Genomic DNA, 23,551 nt, shown 5'->3' with positions numbered 1-23,551 from the left:
ATTTCCCACAGATGTCTGAATACACAGTTCATGGAATACTTACCTTCAAGCCACGTATCTTTCTGATGACTGAGGATTTGCAGAAATTTACCAATTGGTGATCAATGGCTACACACTGGATCAAAGGCAAAGCTACTGTTTGACATTTTAGAGATTTTTAAAAATAACTTTAACCATTAGAAGGACTGAGAAATAGCTGATTTGCTAATGCATGCGAATCTCCAGTTAAAATGCAGGATTTGCTACACTGAAAATGCATCTTGTCCTGTCCCCTGTAGCATGTGGCGCTAGGTATGTCTGGAAAGGTCTGACTGTTCTGCAGTACCTACGCTTGCCCTCTCTAAGTCTTCAAAAAAAACCTCTATTAAGTCAGACTGTCCCTTTTTGCATTATTTTAGCATTATTATGACATCTCTGGATACTCTTGGTCTGCAGAGACATGTAATAGTTGTCTGAGCCTTGATGAGTCTTACTGGAGCGACTATCTAGATTATGAGCCAGCACATAAGACATTTCCCAATTTAATTTTGCTGGATGTCTCCCTTGCTCAAATCCTGGGATCTGAGGAGGAAAGGGAGAGCTGTCCCGGACTCGTGTGCCCCAGATAAGCGGTGCAGCATGTGGTTTGCCACAGCCACTGGTGACTGCAATGCTAGGGGAAGACATCACCTCCGCCATGCAGTGGGCTTGTGGACAAATAGCCCTGCAAGCTGGCACGTCCCTGGGCTGCCACCTCCCTCCCACCGCAGGACCTTCCAATATGTGGCTTCCAGCGCTGCTTCCTTCTGTGCTACAGTCCCCTCACCAAAAACCACCAGGAACCCCACGTCTAGACCACCTCCCATTCTGTATCTCCTCCAAATGGCCCCTTTCATTCGCTTCTTCACCAGAATCAGCCTCTGGCTTTTCAACTCTCTCTTCATGGGAAGGTTTCTCCCACATCTTTAATCATCTTGCTGGTCTGAGACCCTGTGAAACCGCTGTGCTAGTCATCAGCTCTTAAAAACCTGGGGGAGCCCGAAGATGAAGGACTGCTGAATGAAGCGCCTCGGTGGAGTCAGAATGTTTTTTTATATGTAGGGATAACAAATTTGTTCTAAATTCACAGAGGCACAAGGGCTGGATAAAAGAAAGTATCAAACAGTGACCTGTTTGTATATTTGATCACCAGCACTGGCTAGGAAATATATCAGATGCTCTGGCAGCATGCTGGTCACCAACAGCACTAGGAAACATCGCGTGCAGCTGTTTAGTTCTGTTCAGCTACCCTTCCCGGTTCTCTGCTTGGGCTGGAGCCTGCCGGCAGTGAGGGCAGGTGAGGAGAGAAACCCTGCCCGCTCCAGCCGAGGAGCAAGAGCAATCCCCTGCGGGCCCTGCGCCGGCGGTTCCAGGCGTCCCCCATCCCAGCACCACGGCGAACAGCCGGAGCAGCCACAGGAAAATGCTACTCCATCAAATCTGTCAGATATGATAAACAGTATTAGATCTGTTTTCATTTCATTAACGACTGTATTTGCACGTGGTGCTGGGAAACTCCCGGCACAGCCCTTCAGATGCCACGGGTCCAAAATGCTGCGGGTGGTGGGTAATGCAGGAACCAGGTTTCTCGACACCCGCGTGTTTCTTCCTAGCTCACCAATTATTGCTGCGTGTGCTGTTGGAGGGAATCGTCAGCAGTAACAGGAGCACGCAGGGAGCAGCATCCAGCCTGTTTACATGCAGCGAGTACTTGAAGTAGCAGGGAGATGCCATGCCCTGGCTTTCATCCTCCCACTTCAAGCACTGGGCAGCTCTGTGCTTTTGGTGGAGCTCAGGCTTTTCTTGAAATGTGTTCTGCAGGCTTTGACAGTGCAGGGAAGCAACGGGTGGATATCAGCAAACATGCCGTGAATGTCATCCAATGCCCTAAGCACAGTTCATTTCTTTTATTCTAGCACGATAACATTTTTAATTACAGTACTTGCCTCTTGAAGAACCGGAGCAATCATAAAAGCAGGTCCCCAAAGGAAGGCTGTATCTATTTCATGAGTCTGCTGATCAGAGGTAAATCTAGCATTGAAAGTGAGAAATGTAGTATTAATCATATTTTTATAAAATTCATAGAATATTTCAATATTACTCACTGCTACAAGAAAATTGCTTCTTCAATATATCCTTCCACACAGACAAATATTTTGCCTGGCTGAAGGAATGTTGAAAGCTGGATAGAGATCAAGAAATTCAGTACAGTGACAACTACCACACCGTAGCTGAGCAGGACCAACACAAAATGCTGTAGCTGATTTCTTTGCAAAATAGCAATGGCTAACGTTATTGCTGTCCAGTAGCTGGAGATCTCATCCAGGGCACAGAAAAACATGTTTCCGTTCTCACCTCGGCCTCGGAGGGCTCAACGCCGAACCCTTCCCTTTCCCCGGTGGTGGCCGTGCAGGGAAGGGCTGGCGTGGGGCTAGCGAGCGGGCGCGCGGGCCAGGTTAGGGGAGCAGGAGGAGAGCAGGGCTGCAGAAGCGTAATGCACTGCTCCCTTGTAAAACCGAGGAGCCTCGGGTTCAGCTTCCAGCACCATTGGCACATTTACATTCAAAATCCTTCACGGGACAAACACAGAGGAATCTTCCCAAGCGTTGTGCTTTGTAGCGGCCTTTCCTGAATGGCATCGTATGGATTTCAGTCCATTTTATCCAATACATTAAGGTAATTTTGGATTCTGATCGTGTTCTCCAGAGCACTTACAAGCCCCTTCTGCTGGGGTCCTCTGCCAGCCTAGGAAGTGCCTTCTCTTCCATCATGCACCGCTTAATGAAAATCCTGAATAGCACCAGGCAAAAAGGATGGATCCTCCCTCCTCTCACGAACTTCCATTCATCTGGCATAAAATCCTTGAGAATTTAAATAGGCTTTCAATCATTTGTGAACCTATCTCCTAGGAAATTCATCTAGATCACAATTTCCTAGCTGGCTTATTAGCATCACATGGGCAGTTTCATAAGACCTCTTAAAATAAAGATATATTATACTTCCCTGTTTTCCTCTTGCACCTCCATCTGCTCTCTCATCCAATAGCCCCATGCCCTTGTCAAAGAAGGAAATTGGGCTGGTTTGACATAATTTGTTTTTGACAAATTCACATTGGCTGTTTCATATTAACTTATTATCCTCTAAGGAGATGCAAATTATTTGTTTAATGATTTAGTCTCGGTGTGTGTTCAAATGAGGCCGCTCTATACTTTGCAGGTGCCCCTCTTTAGAGGAAGTTTTCTGTTGCACGTTGGCTGGAGCAGAGCATCTCCTTGGCAGCCCTGCGGCTCGCTCAGCGCTGCAGCTGGCTGCTCCTGCTCTGCGCCGCGCAGACGCTGCACCCAGGCCCGAGCAAGCCCAGGCTTGTGGAAATGACCCCAAATGGGCAAAAAGAAAAATATGACAATTAAAAACAAAAAAGACATATTCAGTATGCTGATTTCTAAAATAATGCAAGTTTAGGGAGATAGAGGGAACTCAGGATGAAAGGTTCTTGAAGGCATGTTTCCAGCTCCGCCTGAAAGAAACCTTGATAAAGACAGTAATTCTTCAGAGTTTCTTCTGCTAAAAAAAGAACATCTTTGGAGCTTTTGGACATTGTGATTTTGGGCATTTTTGCATTTCAGCATAAGCCTTTTGCAAACATTTGAAGTAAGACTTCTTGTTTGTTGAATTACCTGGTCTTAAAGTTTTTGAAATATATTAATTTTTCTTGCCATCTCGACAACATTTCTATATTTTTAATTTAGCTGTAATAAAATTACAAGGTTGTTACAATATACAAGGTCACGGGAGATTTGGGGAGAACAAGCTGATCAAGAAATAATGAGAAAAGAAGAGCTGAGCATCTCATTTGCACCTGGAAACAAGCAGCTAACTGTCTAATTAAACACTGTTTTCTCTTGTAATTGTAGCAACCATGAGTACAAATTCAGCAAAACAAATGAACTTCCTTATTTTGAGAATATAAACCCTTAAGCTCATCATATTTGGGATCTACAAAAGATGCTTCATTATCTACATGTTTTCTATACTGAGTCTGTGTTTTCTTGTCTTTACTCTGTTGGCTGTAACCAGAGCTCCCCTTTCCAGGAGCACAGCATGGATTGCAACCTCAAGTGCATTTTAGACAGAGTCTCACTGAGCACGAGGCACCTAAAACACATCTAGAAATCTGCTGGGATGCAGTTATTGTTTGTTATTTGAAACTACCACCTAAATACTTGAAAAGAAAAATTTGAAATAAAATGACAGATTTGAAATGAAATGAAAAATTTGAAATGACCAGATGAAACAGTTATTGCTTGGGGACTCCCTGTCCACACAGGGATACTTATGGACTAATGACAGCTGTTTCTGAAAACCTATTACAGTTTTTTGGTTCTCCTTTTTATTCCTTATGAGGAAGAGAAAGACTTGATGTAAAATTCCATCATCTGTATCCTAAATATCCTGTTTCATTTCTCTCTTTCTCTCAAATCCACGTTTCTATTTCTACTAGCATCTAGGTCACTTTCTTTACTTGAGCTGACTCACTAGAGCAACAACTATTAATTAGAAACAGTATGAAATGTTTATTAAGTAATAATAGTAACCAAAATTAAGTAATAACAGTAAGAAATACTTTTAAGCAATTGTAGGATCTAGCTACAGCAACATCAGCAAGTGATGTAGCCCACTAGGATGACATCTGGGTAATAAAACAGTCGGTGCTGGTCTCCTGATACCTACGCTACATTCATTTTAGATATTTTAATTCCTAATAATTCTAATCTGGTCCCACAGACCAAATTCCCTTTAATGGCTGCAGCACAGCTTCTGCCTGAGTTTCCTCTGGCAGGAGTTCAGTGGGTGCATCTGAGAGACTGCTCTTCAATCCAAACCAAAGCTTTGCAAAGTGGAGAAGATCAGGAAATTTGCTAGTGTAGATGTGCCTAAATAGACTACAAATGAAGCATGCTGGGGATGGAGAGAAAGGTAGCCTTGACGCCGGGGTATTAGCAAAGATTAGCTAACATTAATGCCAAAATGAACTCAATCATTTCAGATATTAACACAAATCTCATTAAGCAAAAATGCTGCTAAAATAAATACTTGAAACAGCATAAAACTCCTTGTAAGAAATGAGCTTCTACAAAGCTTCTCCTAAATGTTACACAGTTAAATAAGGTAACTGAATACAAAGCAGAAGGTTACTGCTTTTAAAATTAACCATTTAGTTATCACACTGAGTAGGCAAAATAGATTTCATGCATATCCGTTCCATATTACAGTGTTCTGCACTTTAGTTTAATCTCAGTTTAATTTGTAAAAAATGCCTTACCCTTTAACCAAAACGTTCTTAATCCAAAAGGGAAAAAGAACATTAAACATTCAGACGCCCAGGGCGTAGCCCATACCAATGAGACTGAAGTGTGTTAGAGCCTGGGGCAGTAGCCTTTCATATGTACTATTTGCACTCTTTTTGCTCAAGTCTTTGGATAAAGCATACCAAAATAGAAGTTTTACCAAAAGCAGGTAAAACGCTATTTAAAAGATGCTGAGGGGGAAACAGCCTCACTATGATTCATCCTTCTTCCAAAAAGAGAAAATGAACTGTTCAGAAATCTGAGGGTCATATTTTCCAAGAGTTTTTTCAGTCTGTGTTTATTAATTTTGTCTTTGCACCTGCTTCTACACTCAATCATCTCCACCTGCTTCTGCACTCAAACATCTCAATCTCTGTTTTCTCAATGCAGTTCGTGGACACAGATGTAGGTTTCATACACAGCATGCAGATGCAAGCGCTAAATTGGAAAATGCAAATGCGGTAGATGATTGGAAAATGGAGCCTGCTCTGTATGAGGCCTTCTCAGTATTCAGGACCAGAATACAAATTTCAGATAGTTAATTCCAATACAGAAAGTACAGGTATGTGTCTCCTAATTTTAAAATAAGTAAGGACTGTATATTTGCCTAAGAGAAGAAATTCTCAGAAATCTTACTCTTTGGCTCTTTTTTTCATGAGAAACAGATATAGGCTATATTTTACTGAAAATCCATTGCATGTATTAAAAGTATATTTTGTATATAAATAATTTGATTAGTTCTCATTGTAAAACTGTTCATGTTAAGATAGACTATGCATAACATTACTGTCACTATTATCAAATATCAAGTACACACAGAATCTGAAATACTTTGATGAGTAAAATATGACAAGAAAGAGAGACTCGTAACTTACTCGTGCATCAGTGATCGTGCCACTGTGTTTCCATGAACATGAGACTCAAAGAACAGGGTGTACAAGTATGGCAGCAGGGAGTATCTGATCCAAAGCGTTTCTCGAGATATCTTAGCAAACTCTGCTCCAAACACTGCCGGGTCTTGTTCCTGTTCAGGGAGAGCTTTGATTTGTATCGAGCATTACAAACACGCACTGTAAATTCAGGAAATAACCTGAATGTGACCTAAGGAAAGACGTTTGCTGACATAATCCTAAAAAGGTGAATGTTTACATAAGAAAAAACACTAATCTGCAAACTGAAAGTTGTAGTGAGAACCGTTTCAACTATCACCAAACTAATACTTGTATGGACTTTTCCAACTCGAAAAATTCCACTGAGCTCCACGAAGGCTGGGCCCTGCTGCAGAGCGTGTTAATCACCTCAGCTGCCCCCAGCGTCGATAGTGGGACGGGAGCTGCGGATTCCCAGCCGCACTCAGGAGCGGACACCCTGTATCGAGGAATCGTTTTGTCTTTGAGACGCCCACCCTCCAGGCCCAAGAAGGGGAAGAGAAACGCAAAGGGAAGACCGACGTTCTGCAAATCAAAGGGCAAAGCCCAAATTACTCTGGTTGGGAACGTCAAGGCCAATCTGTTTAAAAGTAACAGTAAATTCTGCTGGCCCCGCTGAAGTCAGTCGGGCTGGCCAAAGTCGCTGCAAGCCACGGGGAAAACCTCTTGTCAGTGTTAAGAGACCGCCGCTGAGCTCCTCGCCCGCAGCCGGGCACTCTGGGGCACAGCTGAGAGCAAAGCGCCAACGAGCGGACATCGCAGCCCTGCAGCGCAAGATTTAATAAACCTAACTCTGCTCATTGGATCATCCTGGTCTGCTTTTAGGACTAATTTGGATCTCCCTTCCACCGTGACATGCAGCACGCAGCCCAGGGCAGGGCTGAAGCACAAAAGCCCTACATATCCTTCAATTCCTCTTGCCTGAGCTTCTCCAACTCGAGCCCAAGTCAGCTGTCAAGTCGCACAGCTCCCTTCGGCCTTCAAAAAATTTTCCCGTAATAATCTGTTCTCTCATTAAAGTGAAGAACGTATGAGGAATTCCAGAGATAATGAAACATAAAAGGAACAGAAGTAACAACGCTTTTTATATTATCTAGTGCTTTTCAGACAAGAAAAGTATTAATTAAACCATTCAACATCCCCAGTGGATTAGGCAAAGTGGATATTTAAGATTTTATTTTAATATCAAACTTAATATTAATTATCTCAAATTTTAGCTTAATTTTTCGCCTTATTACGTTTACATCAGAATTAGTCATTGGTAACTTCTTCTGCTGGTTTTGAGCTCTGAAGCATCCAGGTATTATTTCAAAAATTGTACTACACTTTAATTCTAACACTGTACAAATATTGCCTAAATTCAGAAAAAAAATGGTCAGACTCCTTAAGAGAGTCAGCCAAAACACCCTTTTCATTTCTTTCAGCGAACACAATGTTGATTAAGTGGTTCAATAACCTGAATGTATCCTCTATTACTTCTGTCATTCATTCAGTACTGAATTATAGCTTCCCTCAAATAGACCAATTGCTCTTTACTTGCTGTTTATTCTTCTTAAATTGTACATATGTGATTAATATCCACTCACCCAGTCAGGTCCTGTTTGCATGCCCAAAGGACCCAGTGAACAGATAAGGCATCTCTAATTTTAGTGAATACAGGTAAATACAAAATATTTATCAATGACAGCAGCTAACAGCCCACAGACATTTCTTCTTGAAGAAAAAAATACTAGCATATCCCCAGTATTATTGACCAGACTGCGAGGTAAATTCTGACCTTAATGCTAACACTATGACTTGTTATTCATACATTTGCGCAGTTTCTGAATTTATATCCTACTTTCATGCAGACAAAAAAGTCTTTTGGGGAAGTGTAAATATTGCAACATCTCTGATAACCTGACTTCAAAGAAAAGTGAAAGTCAGCTATTGAACTGAGCATTGCATAGATGAGCTTAAAAAAGAAAAAAAAAGACTTATTGAACCAGCAGAACCATTTGTGCATGATTGCAGACAAACACAATGTACTCATGAAGGCTGCAAGACCTTCAAACTGTTCACTGTTAGAAACAACGGGACATTTCTTTCTGTCCAAGATGAGTCTTGAAATGACTTCATGGTATGATGAAGTCAAGCCATGGATTTGAACAGACTGCATTTTTTTTCACCCATCTCCAAGGTTCAGAGGCTTTTTTCAGTTTTCGCTTCTCTTTGGCTGACACGGCTGGTGCTACTGCCAGCTGTCCTTGGCGTTCTCACAAGTTTGTCTCAGGTTTCTAATGGGGATGTTTGTCTGAAACCTGCTTTTAAATAGCAAAGATGATGCATAATGCCATCTCTCCCCATTCTTGTAATACACACTGCAGTTACAGAAATACTGAAACAAAAATTGAAGTTAGCAAGTAAGTAAGAAGATGGGATGATTCTTATCAATAGCCTGGGCAGACCATTTTCTGCCATTCAGAATATGCAGCACATATCTCTACATGGTTTTCAGGTGTTAGAGACTATATATTTTTCAGAGTTTCTATTCAATCTGTACATTATGGACAGCAAAAGTTACACCTTGCTGTGTAATTCCTGCTCCCACTGCGCCCATTAAGCACGCCTTTTCACCTGCTAAAGCTTATCTGAGAAAAGCAGGTTGACTTCTGAGTGTGAAACACAAATCACCATCATCAATACCATAATCATAGGCTACAGCTTTGTGTAACTTTATTTACTTACACTGTTTTTCTCTGCATTGTGGTTTCTGGAAAATGGATAGAAAGAGCCAAGCTGCATCCAGCGCAAGCAGAGTTCGTAGGTAGTGTTATAGTTAAATCCACAGATATCAGCACCAATCTGAAGAAAAAATACCCTTGGATAAATGTTTGTGGTTGTGACTAATACCCAAATGTGAGAAATTGCAGAGGCTTGTTAATAAAATCACTTCAGGAAAGAGACGCTTATTTTTGACAACTTCATAAAATGCTCTCTAATATAATGATACAAATTTTATAGGGACTGATATTTCTGCCTTCTAGAGTATTAGAATCACTGTGAAAGATCTGATTGTATTTCAGCAGTTTTACTATTTCTCCCATCCAGATTGAAAAACTAGAAATATAGAAAGGGATCTCAATGATAAAATATATATTATAAAGACATCTGCTTTGGGTAGCAAGCACTGGTTTAATTCGAATCTAACATTGCTATTTTTGTTTCTGTTTAGCTAGCCATGATTGATGGCATGTAGCCTTTTTTTTTAGTCTGTAGCTCCTTATGCTATGTAGGGCCATGACTGCTGCCCATCTCAAGCAGCTTATCTCAGAAAAATATGAGTGCACTTGAAGCGATACTATATATTGGCCACCAATTTGCTGGAAGACATTAGACTTACATAGGGAATCCCGAAGAGGTTAAATTCCAGAATTCCAATGACTGACTGGTGCATGTCTTTCCACTGTGAAAAGTTGTCACCGAGCCAGTGACCCCCGTGTTTCCCACTTCCAACAAATGTAGACCGACTTAACACAAATGCACGCTTTCCAGTTGCCTTCTGGGTAGCACTGGGGAGGAAAAAAAAAAAAAAAAGGCAACAAGATCATTAAAGAGAAGACCAGTAACCAAAAAAGGCCACATCATAAACCTGAGACTTCAGACATAATTTTATCTGAAGTAGTGTTATTTTGGAAACAAGTATTGTTGTGGCCCACAGCCACCCTGAGTCATGTAAAAACATAGAACAAAACTGCAAATAATGGAAACTCTTACTGACCATAATGAAAAACTAAAATCTATCTGATCCATGAAAACAGTATGTTTCTAGTGTTTATAGGCTTCCTAAAAATTAATTTGCACTTAATTTATTGCTTTCTGTATTACCATGTTTAATTTAGTGTCTTCTTGTTTCCGGAAAACAAGTGTAACACAAAATTTTTGTCAGTATAGGATACCTTCAGAGATCTGTATTGGCAAATAAAGTCTTAATATCATGGAATTAAAAGTTTAAAAAGTAAACAACAGGTTTCAAATCAATGCAGAATACAAAATAAATAATTATTCAAAATGTCACCCCATCCCTTCAGTATTTCTTCTGATGTCCTGTCATTTTTCATATATGAAGTTTCTTTACGGACTTAGTAGTGTAATGAATTTTTTCTTGCATTTGGAAAATAATGCTACACTACCAGTAAATCAAAGAAACAAAATATCTTATTGAGAAATCTATTACAAAGTTCCTCAACATAGGATAATCTCCATACAAGTTTACGCATTGCAGTATTTTATTTAAGTATCCAAGATCCTACTGAAACTTTGCCTGTCAGGAGTTGAACACAAGTCAGAGAACGTCAGAACTCAAATTCAGCTGTTTCAGAAGGATCTGGGCAACCAAACTCATTAGGTTCTCTGGGAAATCCTAGCTGGAAATATTAACCATATTTTTCACCACCCACCTCCTGTCTCTCTCCCAATTCAAGAGCTCTTTCATCCATATTCACAATAATCAACATTCAGTGTTAGCTCTGTAATGGCTCAGAGCCTTTGAAACACTTCAACATTTGTTTCCAAAGCAAAGAAACCCACCTGCTTTCGTACGAGCAGCTGCACGTTAAGCTTACGGGCCACATACGGCCAGAGGTTCAGCTCCGAAATGCACGGGGGCCTGGCTGGCTGTGCACTGCAGGAGCATCACCCGGCCCTGCCCTGCGCGAGGGTCCCTGTACCTTCCAGAAACGGCATTTGGGAGCACCGCAGGGACAGGAATCTCTTTTCTCTGAACCTTTTCCTCGGTGTCCTGCGCGATTCTGGCCAGCGCAGCACAAGTATTTGGCTCCATTTGCAAGTGCGGGTACTCACGAGGGCAATATTGGAAAACTATGATCCAGAGCTGCCTAAGCAATTTGTAACGAATAATTTCTTGAATGAATTTTAGTCTACTGTGCATCATTGCTGAACAGGTCCAAATGTTCTCAAATCTGTTTGTAGATTGAAATTATTCACAGAGTATGACATGTCAATAGTTCTTGGCCTTAAGCTCTGCAAAAGCTGATTGTTGCTAGTTTACTGTACCCAAATCCTCACCATTTGACTGCTTACATGGGTCAGATGACACATTTCCTATTCTCTGGCTGCATTAGCATAATTCTTAGCACTGCTTTTCATGCGATTGTGAACTTGTCATTCATTTTCAGCCAATATCCTGCAATTGATGCTGCTTCACTAAATATTCTTGCCAGTAGTTTCATTTACAGTATTATTTGTGAAGAGCAAATGCAGAAAGGGCATACAAACAGCCTTGAAAAGAAATGGGTTTGAGAAAACCGAATGAATCGTATGAAACAATCTCCGCAGAAATTTCCCCGCTCTGCTGCAAATCCTGCCTCTGCTTATGCTTTTAGGTGCATCCTGTAGCCTTCGAGGACTCTGTGAGTCTGGGTGACCAAAACATGAGTTTCTCTTGTGAGCAGCTCTGCAAGCCAGTGCCCAGGAGCGGATAAGAAAGATCCACTGACCTGGGGGATGCTGATGAACCTGAAAAGAGCCAGACAGCCATAAATACATAGCCTGAGGGCCAGTCCCATTCCCCAAGGGGAATTGTCCCCTTGCCCACAAAAAGATGAACTTGAGGTTTTCCACACTGGTGCTGTGAGGTTGCAAAATGCACCTTTGGCTCCTAGCTGGGGCCCTAGCCAGGCTGGTGGCCGGAGAGTTTGCAGGTGAGAGACTTCTCGGCTCCTTCTCTTGAAAGCCCGGCTGCTCTCCAGCCAGACATACAAGAGCTGGCAAACTGCCACTGGTCTGCCCCCCTGCCACATTTCCCTTCCCCCTGCCTCGGCATATAAAATGCAAGTGTATCAGCACCTTGAATAGGCACGCTTGGCCACATCCTCTGGATGCCAGCGCATTGCAGCTAGCGAAAAGGAGTGCTGAACACTAGAATTAGCTGGCACAAGAACCCCTGCTTTGGTGCTTACACTGAGCTATTAAACACGTCTATGCTTTAGCTCAGTCTCTGCTGGAAGAGGCATGATTTACCCATTTGATTTAATTGAATAGCTAGCTTTTCACTGGCACTCTAGCTTCGCAGTAGCAGAGCCCGCTCGAGCAGGCTAGTTTTGAGGGCTCTGCAGCTGCAAAAGGACAGTTTTACAGCAGCCGGCAGCAAGTGCACTCAGCCCCTCTTGGACCGACAGAGCCAAAACGCTGCTTGGGAGCGACCTGAGGCAGCTCCTGAGCATCCGGGGGGAGCTGGGCCCTTCTGACCCTTTACCATGAGCAACGCGGACTCCCCGGCTTGGACCACGGTAACTGAGGAAAAGTGCCCCTGCTGCCCCGCCGGACCTGGCTGTGTCGCAGCCGCGCACGAGCAGCCCCAGCAAAAGGCACCGCACACCTTATGTAGTTCTGCGTAAGCCGCAGGTGAAGAATTAGACCCTGCAAGGGGGCCTTGGTTTTAGCTGAGTAGCATAAAATTGAGAAAGAATCTGTTTCTTCTGCCAAGGTTCTGTTTTCATGAAATTATTCTTACTAAACAGCGCAGTAAAATGAAGTATGTGGCTCTTCCTTATTAGATACGATTAGATACGATTCTCATATAATGTCAGCGGCTATAAAATGTATTTCAATAACATGAAATCTGCTTAGAAATACTTAGAAATCTTGCTGGAAAGTTGGTGCAGTCTGTGACCAGCCAAAGAGAGAGTGCGTATTATAGTGCTCTCCCAGGTACGTCTTGGAGTCAGGACACAAAGTCTTTTGTGCCAGAGCACGATCAGAAATGCCTGAGAATGATATGAAACATTGCAAAGTTATATATGTCACAGTTCACATCACTTCATATTGCTACTCATCAAAGGGGGGGAAAACATCAATGGGTTTGCAAAGAAGAAAAGCTGAAGAACCTCAGCATCTACACTGATTAGATGCTAATAAGTAGCAATGAATGCCATCTCTCAGACAGGCATATATTTCCTCAGGAGGGTGAGAATTGAGTAAATAATACTAAAGAACTTCTTTTTTTTTTTTTTTTTTTTTTTTTTTTTTTTTTTGTCCAGTAAACCAGAACATCCGTACAGGTATGCTATATTCAAAAAGGAATAGCCAGAAAGAAAACTACTGCATTATTGAATTAATATTCCTACATATTCTTTTCCTAGTGACAAATTTTACTTAACAGCTAAGTCATCTCAAGGGAAAAAACAGCAGAAATGCAGGGGCCGGTGGCACTTGCATAGCTGTGTGCAGTCATGAGCCCTTGGTTTGCACGTCACTCCTCTGCAGGTGCAATTAGGCAGCATGATTCAGGGGAGCTCCACGAGCACGCCGGAGGTCCTCCCGCGGCTCCAGGCTTGCCCCTCTCCTCCCCGAGGCAGCTAAGCCTTAACCGGCAGCAGGGCTAACGGCCTGGCCCTGAGCAGCGTTGCTAGCGATGGGTAGCGAGCGCTCGGGGGCGGGAAAGGGTCGGATTTGGCGGTCCATAAGGCGTCATCTGCTACGGCCCCGTACGCCGCACGGGAGGGAGCAAGGGTAGATGTAATGGGTCCGTTCACCCATGGATGGGCCAGCCAGTAATCCCTCCATCAGCACCTCACCGGCGGTGGGAACAGCGACAGCCTCTCGCCTTCAGCAAAGGTCAGGGTAGCCCTGATGCCTCCTGAAGCACCGATTTAGCCGGGCCAGGAGGAAGCAATACGAGCCAAAAACTGGCTGCAGGGAGGCTGCCTCATCTTTGATCTTGCATTAAGGAGATGCTGGCAAAACCCCTTTGGTGCAGAAAATGTGATTCTCTTCCTCTGCATGTAACCTCCATGAAAACGCCATGTGAAATTCAGCAGGAATCAGCCAAGTCAGACATTCAGTTTACACAATGTGTTTATTTTTAGAGATGGAGGTGAAAATGTTATAAAATCCTCTCAAAAAAAAGAAAGAAGGTAGACTCCTGAATACTTTCCTTTTGAATGCTTAATTTGCTGCACACTCTATTGAAAATATTTCTCCGTGAGCAAGCAATCTCAGTGTCTAATTGCATGGTACTCTGTTTGCAGTTCATTACTACAAAGTGTATTCCTCAGTTCCTGAAACGCCATTAGCATGTCCGCCACCAAAGCTGGAATCCTCACATTGGGATCCTTAGACACAAAGACTCCAGCGTGGCTGATCTGCATCTGAAATAACTTAATTTATAGGCAATTTCCAAGTAACTTCGACTGATGTATCAGCGGTTATGGCTTTGAAGAAGACACTAAGCTTCTGGGGAAAGTTAAATTTAATGTCCCAGTGACACTTAATTATTAGCTCAATAAAATTAAGGCAGAATATGAAAGAAAATGCTACCAACTATGAATCATATTTTCATGCTTATTCTGAATAATGTTTATTCTGCCTCAGTAGTATTGATTATTTTACAATTGCATATTAATCTTCAGTGTAAAGTGTTTTATAGAAAATTGATTTGAAGGATATTTGTTTATAGACGTTTCAACCACGGGTACTAATAGTTGTGGATATGATTTACATAAGGAGACTGCCTAAACCCTGAAAGTGGGACTCGCGCTGACTCAGGCACTTTGACCACAGCGAGCTCCCCCAAATCCTGCCGATCCCAGGAAACTCTCAGCACCTTGTTGGACAGAGCAGCTTAGTTCCTACCTCACGCCTATGCTGGCCAGGGGCCTCAGATAGCCCAGGGCATGTGGAATACAATAAAAAGCCCTTGAGCATTTAATTAAAACTGATCTTCTCCCACCTGTTGGAAAAAAATGTGTTAGACTCCTGTTTGCAGGAGGGGGACCGGCCCTGTGGGTCATAAGCAGAAGTAGGTGCATCTTCTTTAAAGAAGGGGCAAGTTAGAGAGAGCAACTAGGCTCAAAACACACCTCGCTCTTCAACATCCCTCCTTGCAGACATCTAGGTCCTAAGTCCAATTCATTTAATGGTGGTTCAACGTTAGGTGTCAGAGTGCTCAGCTTCACAACTCTGAGGTCTCTTTATGGGTCCAGCCCTCACTCCTTTGTTTGAGAGGGTGAAGGGATCTCTTTGGTCATTGTCCCCAAAGGCTACAGCTGGTTTTGCAGCTCTGAATGTAAACAAAAATGGAGGCCAACTTCAGGAAAAGCTGGAAATGTCTCATCAGTGCCTGGACTTTGGTCGATGACAATTTGATCAAGATGCATAGGACAAGTACAGAGGAGTTACAATCAACAATTCTCCCACAAAGACACCAAGCACTAAAATCATAATTAAAAACTGTTACTAGTTCCAGTAATTTACAATCCTTTTATAATATCATGTCATGTTTTTTGTTATGTTTAAGTTTCTCTTCTATTAAGAGTGAAGAGAAATGAAGATTTAATAAATAAAATGAAGAATTCACATGACAGTGCAACAGCCTGAAGGGAAAAAAGAGGACATTTCCAATGCTTCACTGTCAATAACTCATCTAGGTATCAACTTCCTGCTGCATATTAATCTTGCTAAAGCAGCAGGGTTTTCCTGGGGAAATGTCAGTTGAATTTATTGCCAAGAGCACTGGCAGTAACTGTAAGTATTCAGAGCTTCCAGGGAGGAAATAGATATGCCATTAACTTGGCTACTGGAAGAGGTATTCCCACCTGCCCTTCCCTATCAGTCTCCCATAGTCTTAAAACTTTTTAAACATATTTTTAGCCAATAATTTACTTTTCATATATAAATTACTTTCTTAGGAGGATAAAAAGGTATGGAATTAGAATCTTCTCAGGAAACTGCAACCTTTCTTTTCATAGGATAGAGAAAAGACAGGGATTGCCCAGCCTTGGGACTGGCAGTCCATAAATCTGCATCTGAGCTATCTTAGAGCTGTCTTGGCCTTTCTTCAGAAATTTGGAGAGATGTCACAGACAGCGGGACATATGAGACAACTTGTCCCAAAGCCCATTGCCAGCTGCAGTTTTACTCTGGTGCAGACGTGTGGCTCAGAGAACTGCAGGGAAGACCATTTCTCAAGCCCTTCTACAATCCCACCTCACTGACAGAGACAGTTTTTTATGTTTGATAGCCCCCAAAGCTGAGACAATCAAGCCATGAATGAATATGTAACTGAACACCTAGGAAAGGAAAGATGGAAAATGAGAGCTTTTTTTCTAGGAAATAACCTATCCAGCTTTAAGGAAAAGATTTTCAAGTTAACTATACTTACTAGGAATGAAAGGAGGGTTATTGACATAATTAACAGCACATCCAGGATACTGGCCTCTTTCAGAATTGGATGGTTCATTCATATCCTTTAATAAAGAATTAGAAACACGTCAAAAGCTGAATTTTCTTTTCTTTTCTTTTTCTTTTTTTTTTTTTTTTTTTTTTTTTTTTTTGGAAAGAGGGAAAGGCAAATATACTTAAACATACAATCCAGATCCCATCGTAGTCAAGGACGTCCTTTAACTCCAGACACATCTGGGTCCACCAGTCAACTGTCCTGGGGTTAGTGTAGTCAGGAAACACACAATGTACATCAGTCCAGGCCTAGAGTTCACGGGTATAAACATCCAGTTATCTTGTCTTTTCTATTACACAACATATTCAGCACTTTGAAACAACATTGATCCAAATTCATAAGAGAATTTAATAAACCAACCTTTCCAACAGCGGGAGTTACGCCATCAGAATTATTCACCCAGACTCCCATTTCTTCTCCGAGATCATAAGGCCTGTAAGTACCTGGTTCTTCGTCCTTACTTATGAAAGGATCCTAAAAACGGTGATCACATTTCCATTATCAAAATACCAGGGTAACAGCTATTTTTCTGTTTGTGTATTCTAGAACAATTTGGATAATGCTCTTAATGTAGAATTGTAATAGTACTGGAAAAAATGACATTAACTTTTAATAAGAGTTGATAGTGCACAATAATGAAGGAAAAGATATTAAAGATACATTGTGAGTATTTATTGGAAAAGGCAAAAATTACGTAAAAATATTGAAAAGCCTTATGTTTATTTTAATGAGATTTGCTACATTTACTGATTTTAAAGAAGCATTAGATTTTATTTTCCTCTCTTCTGAAGTCACCACTTGGCAGAGGGACTTCTCAGGCCTGTGCATTTCCACACTTCCCTGGATCCTGGATTTCTTTCAAGATAAGCTTTATTTCAATTTCCTCGGTGTGATCAGCTTGATTTTAGGATACCAAAAACATCTCAAAGTGCTTGAAGGCAGGACATATTGACCTCAAAGGAATCTTTTTGGCCCTCTCAATTCAGATCCAGTGTTGAGCAAGGCTGTTTTATACCTGCCTGGTGCAGAGTAACCAAACTCAGGTGTGCTTGCCGTGCCCAAACACTGTTTCCCCGCACCCTGTCCCTCACCATCCCCTCTTTTCCATACCTTGCTCCACACACGCAGCTGGCTCTCTCCTCACCCCTTGCCCATGTGCACCCCACATTTACAGTCCCCCATCACTACTCATGGATAGCGACCACCTCTCATTGCTCCTTCCAGTTTCCCCAGACTGCAAACACCATCCACCAAGGATGACCATGGGCTCGCTCAAAGGGAGCCTATGGGGCTCTCGGGAAAGGTGGTGGCCCACTCTCCCCTAAGCAATGAACAGGAATAGCTTTAGGTGCCAGTGAATGATGAGATAACATCCAACTGTGCTTAGCATCCACCCAGGAGTACAAGCACGCTCTGCAATACGTCCCTAATTGGGAGCATCTTCGTGTTAATTAGAACGGATGGAAGATCGTAGCCATTTTAGATGAAGGGAATTCTTTACTTTTCTTTCATAAAATACTGTTCCCTCAGGTTCTGCTTCAGGTGGAAAAACTTCTAGTTATGAAGCATAAGAGAGAAAGATGCCACTGAAACACCTCTTTCATTCACTTGTAGCTTGAATAATAATTTAAGTGAATTTTAGTTAAGAGGTAATATAAGTCTAATTACTAAACTTTTTAAGGACAAAAAGAAATCTGACTCAAAAGGTAAAATTTTTTAAAGGCTTGCTTTAAAGTGCATTTTAATACCTAAATTAATTACCTGATTAACTTATAAACCCTCTGAAAACATCTGACAGCTACAGCTCTGCAAGGAAAGTATTAAACATTAAAAAAGTCCCTGCTAAATCCCTACCTTAAATGCAAAATCAGTTCAATTATAACTATGTAGTTGCTACATCATCTCTGTAATTAAAGAAGTGTCCATTACCTGTTGAACTTTTTGAGTAGCATAGCTTTGGAAAAGAGAAAACTGTCCGTTTGCAATAATTATCTTATAATTGTGGAAAAGATGGTTCTCAAGGGACATGAAGGCTGGAAGAAGTCAGCTTAATTAGCTACTCCTAATCTAAACTTCTGGTTTCCTTCAGCTGAAAGGTTATTCTGGTGCATAAATCTAATGTATTATGCAGGTTTAGCATCACACTAAAGAAAGCAAAACCCTTCCAGTCGTAGTTTTGCATCCCCCAGGTTGTTTGTGGGGGAAGGAAGTCCTTGTCTCTTAACTCTTTCCTCAATTATCTTTTAGCAGCTGCTGGAGAGGAGATGCTGAGCATCCTTACCTTCAGCTGAGTGCCCTGAAAGTGAGGGCATCCAGTTTGTCTCCAAATCAGCCTACTTCCACCTATGGTCCCAAACACAGTTTTTGATGTACATTCATAAAGACTCGTCTCTGGAACCTTTAGCTGCTACAACTCACAGAGCTGGACTACAAAATGTTAAAGTTATCAACCATTATCCTGAATCATGCGCATATTGTTGCTGAGTTTTCTAAGTAATCTGTCACTCATTTCATTCCTAGCTGTTTCTATTTTTAGTGTGATTTAACGGAAGGTATACAAGGTCTTTCATTAAAGCTCCTTGTCAGTAATAATGTTTATCATTTTAGAACTTCTTTCTTTGTTTCTAAACAGTACGTTTGTTCTGACTCAGAGTAAGTCACAGCTGAAGCATGAACTCTATTTAACACAATGATGATGACTGAGTGCTGATATTATCGGATGAAATTTCCCTTGAATGGAGGTGGTTCCTGAAAGAGATAAGGAGAAAGGAGTGCTGAGGGACAACATTTGGGGACTGTGGCAGTGGGACCATTGGCACAGGGATGTTTCCACACCTGATGCAGGTGCAGGAACTAGACTCCTTGATGGTGAGGGCAGGATCTCAGCTTGGGGCAGATCACCATTTACTAATGTCAATATTGCTGGTTTTCAGGATCCACGTTTTGCTCATGACCATGGTGGTCTGTGACACTACAGCCCGCCAAGCAGAAGACTAAATCCATCTCCACTGAATCTGCTTACAAGAGGATTTACATGATGCTAAATAACTGAAATCAGAGCACACTTCCTGAAATCATCATGAGGGAGGCGATAATCTGATGCACTTGGGGAGTACAGTCATAACTACTGCTATCCAAAAGGAATCTAAATGGAAAATTGGGGTTTTTTGGTATCAAACTGGATTATGATTGCCTTGTTTGCAGCTAGCATGGCTTTGCTCTCACTTTGGAATTAAAATTTTCATACTGTTCCAGCTCCCAACTCAATTTATGGGTAGGCTTTGCATCATTAAAGAATGCTAACAATCAAAATTTGACAGAAATATCAGTCACTGCAATAAAGCAAGGATGGAAAACTTCACTGCCTATCCTTCCCATTAGCTTGTCAAAAACAAAGGACAAACGGGATCAGCTTTTGTTCCATTTTACAAACTTATTTAAAGGGCTAGAGCATTACAGATTAGTAGAAGGCAGAAAGAAGTGGCTCCTATCAGATTATTATTTGAATTAAGAATTATTAGTTGCTATATTCCTTGTATTTGCCTAACTATTGCTTTCAGATTTATACGGCAACAATTCTTTGCACTGCTATAGTGTGCTCCATCTGAGAACCTTAAAATGCTTTAAAAATGTTGTTGGATTTAAACTCACAATATTTCTGAAATAAGCACGTGCAATAATATTTCACTGTTCTCCCTTCCCACCTTTTCAGTAAGAAAATTGAGACTTGGAGAGGGATTATGTCAAAGTCTCTCCTCTTAGCTTAGGAACACAGATTTCTTGTTATAAATTAATCACCCATAACTGTGGTTAGAAAGAAGAAAAAGTGTTGAAATGTGTGTCTCAGAGCTTCAGCCCTGACACGGCACAATATTGCGACAGATAAAACTCAGATGTCCTGACTTAGTGATGCTGTCACTGAAAGGACTGCTGCCTTTCTTCTAGGACCTAACTTACGAATAGCTTACAAAAGGTAAGAAGTTGACATACTCCACCTGCTTCACCTGCACGTAGCCTCTTACCTGGCAGCAATTGCAAAACAATTGGTGGTACCCAAACCGCAGTGAAAAAGAGGTGACTCAGCTGTATTCACTGATGGACAAGGGTGTACACAGAAATAGTTACAGCGAACACACAGTATTTTGCTCTTATATTCATGACTTGCAAACCTTTTTTTTTTTTAATGAATAAGTAAGCAGGTGGTTTATAACATTAGAGCTCTCCAACAGATTAGATCATTTTTGAGAGGTTTTTAGCATACAGGGAGCCCAAACTGCATAATACTTGGAGCACCTGCTCAGTCCTGAGCAGTCAACTCATCTATAGCTTGGTTAGCTGTTTACAATGATGTTTACAATGATATATAGTTGTAGTTCTGGACTATTTTTCGTTTTGAGGTTGCTCTCCATCAGTGTGACCTAGTAATCTGTCACTGTTCAAATACCATGCCTTGGAGCTCCACTGGTGGAAACTTGTTTTCGTTGCTCACCCTGGAACTATTCATGATTTACTACTGCAAAAGCAGTGGGTCTTTCACAGGAACATACCTTAGGGGATGAATGGCAAACATTGTTCACTACACAGGTTGCTATTTCCATTAGCAATACGTAACTGCTAGCTTGAGCTATTGTTTGAAATTCCTAGCAGTGAATGCAGTCACAGTGCAACAAGGTGAAGACTAGGCCATTAATAAATACAGAGCAGGTATTTTTAATTAAACTACAAAAAAGAAAATACCCAGCAGTTCTACGTAACTGAGGAAAACCAAATCTAATGGCAACATTTAAAAAAGGGAAAATATTGATGTGAGTATCCACAGTCTGACTAATCCAAATTATTGCAATAAATTTGGGAGGGAGAAATAAGGACAGGGAAGCAATTCTAATTCTATATATTTGACAAGACTATGTGATTTCTAGATAAGGAAACTGCCACAGCTATTGGTTATCTTGATTTCAGTAAACATTTGATACAATGCCACAAAAGAAAGAATCGTCCCACAGTTTAAGATTATGCTCTTCAGTCTCTCTACAAGCCTTCAAAGACAACCCCATTGACAAGCTGAGCAACACAGCCCTTATTTTAAAAGGGCTTATGGCCTAAACTAAGTTCTCAGCTTAGCTGGATTAAGTGATCACATCACAAGCATGAGCCACCAATATCATGCGGGTAAACGTGACTCAGGGCTTTGTCATACAGGACCTTTCTAGCAGAATGAGGGAAATATTACCAACATTCTCCAAAACACTGGGGTGACATTGTCTAGACTGCTGTGAAATCCAGTTATCTATATAGAGACAGACGAATTCAAATTGGGGCACATGTGCGGAACAGTTCTCATTACGAGAACTGAGTATCTTATCTGATAAAAAGAGAATAAAATACTTCAGTTTGTTTAGCTTAGCAAAATAAAGGCTGAATGAGAATACATTTATTCAAACAAGTATATCAAGAAAGAAAATAGCAGGGCGAGAGACTGGCAATTTCAGTTAAATGAGAATAGTAGCACCTAGAGAGAAGGTGCAAGTCGACCATTCAGGCTGGAAAATAGAAGACGGGAATTATAGCAAAAAGGCCTGAAAGGGACTGCAAGAGGTCGTCTCCTCCTCCTTCCCCAGGGAGTTCAGCTCAGCCTGAACGGTCCATGATGCAGGTGTGTCTGACCTGTTAGCAAAACTCTCTCGGAGAGCCCCGGCCTCCCCAGGCAGTCTGCTCCATGCTTCACTACCTCTGCAGAGAGACAGCTTTATCCTAATGCCTACCTCAAATCCTTTTTGCTGCAATTTAAAGCACTTTACTTCTTACCCTGTCTCTAGTGGTTATGGAGAACAAATTACGCCTCCCTTCTCTGTAGCAATGTTTCACATCTGTGTACGGTTGCAGGTCTCAGTGTTTTTTAATGTTCCCATCTAAGAAATGGAAGGTCGTGCTATTGCCACAGTTTTAGCAGAGTACTGTCATGCTGTTGAGCTGCGTAGAGCAATTTCTTATGCATCTATCAAGGACTTTTATTTAATTTACTGGCTTCCAATTTCCTTGTTGACAGTTACATTTACTGTAGTTATTGTGACAAAAACTAATTTCATTTAAGGATATGTATGGGGATGTGCTAGAGAGAGACAGTAATCTTTGTTGGAAAAATTGGCAAGGGAAGAAGGAAAGCTCCTATTTTCACTTCTGCCAAAATTAATTGATTAGGTCAGGCATCAATTTTAGTTACAGGTTCAACATATATTTTCCATAAATTTTCATACAAATTTCTTTTGCAGTAATATAGATGAAAAGTAAATATAAGGCAAAATGAATTATAAGCTACTAGTTTTCCAGAGTGATTATAACTGTTTTTTTCACTGTGCAGCTATTTCTGTGTGCATATTAAATGCATTTGTTTATTTTTGTAAGAAGAACTGCTTTAAAGCAATTCTATCTCAACTCAGCCCGGAACAGAGGCAAATTTTTCATAATCTTTACTGAATTGAGTGAAAAAAGTAAAAGAAATTAATGTTATGGTATAAAGGTGGTATTGGTGCGCAAGTATTTGAGAAATGCAATACATTTAAATGAGAAGCCTGTGAGATGGTGTTCTTCATCTTCTAGACAAATGACAAAACTGGAAAATCCATTACAATAGCATGCATGTTTCAGCACCTAGATACTGCTATGAACACCATGATATAAACAGTTCCTATGAATGGAGAAATAATTAGCAGCATTATTATTTTACCAGAATCAAGACATAGTGCATTCCTTCTTTCTTCAGCTGTTGAATGTATTCTGGCAGACCGGCATAATTTACTTTATCATAGGTAAAGTCCAGACGACGTTCCATGTAATCAATATCAGAATGCTGGACATCCTAAACGTGTTTTAAGTAAACATTTAAGTAATTTACACAAAGAATCAGACCCCAAGTACTTATGTTTATAACAGGTAACTAATCTATGAAATGAGACCTAAAAAATGACTATAACAACTGTAAACTATTGTAAGGCCAAATTCAGCTCCTACAAACTTACATG

The 23,551-nt window shown here is 41.1% G+C and overlaps 2 protein-coding genes across 2 annotated transcripts in view; both read right to left on the bottom strand.

The window, feature by feature from the left end:
- LOC134144215 (lysosomal alpha-glucosidase-like) overlaps positions 1 to 18,560 on the bottom strand; it is a 29,647-nt gene extending 11,087 nt beyond the window's left edge. The window contains exons 1-7 of the mRNA XM_062582989.1: positions 18,462 to 18,560; positions 16,893 to 17,006; positions 16,664 to 16,780; positions 16,458 to 16,542; positions 12,945 to 13,062; positions 9,678 to 9,846; positions 9,023 to 9,139 (exon numbers count right to left, since the gene is read on the bottom strand). Coding sequence (XP_062438973.1) covers positions 9,023 to 9,139; positions 9,678 to 9,846; positions 12,945 to 13,062; positions 16,458 to 16,542; positions 16,664 to 16,780; positions 16,893 to 17,006; positions 18,462 to 18,560 — 819 coding nt within the window. The remainder of the gene's footprint in view (positions 1 to 9,022; positions 9,140 to 9,677; positions 9,847 to 12,944; positions 13,063 to 16,457; positions 16,543 to 16,663; positions 16,781 to 16,892; positions 17,007 to 18,461) is intronic.
- Positions 18,561 to 19,244: 684 nt separating this feature from the next.
- LOC134144168 (maltase-glucoamylase-like) overlaps positions 19,245 to 23,551 on the bottom strand; it is a 34,440-nt gene continuing 30,133 nt past the window's right edge. The window contains exons 7-8 of the mRNA XM_062582906.1: positions 23,257 to 23,388; positions 19,245 to 19,280 (exon numbers count right to left, since the gene is read on the bottom strand). Of these exons, the coding sequence (XP_062438890.1) occupies positions 19,245 to 19,280; positions 23,257 to 23,388 (168 nt within the window). The remainder of the gene's footprint in view (positions 19,281 to 23,256; positions 23,389 to 23,551) is intronic.

Source organism: Rhea pennata, chromosome 1 (assembly GCF_028389875.1).
Source record: "Rhea pennata isolate bPtePen1 chromosome 1, bPtePen1.pri, whole genome shotgun sequence".
NCBI classification, from domain to species: domain Eukaryota; kingdom Metazoa; phylum Chordata; class Aves; order Rheiformes; family Rheidae; genus Rhea; species Rhea pennata.
This window is presented reverse-complemented; position numbering and strand designations above follow the sequence as displayed.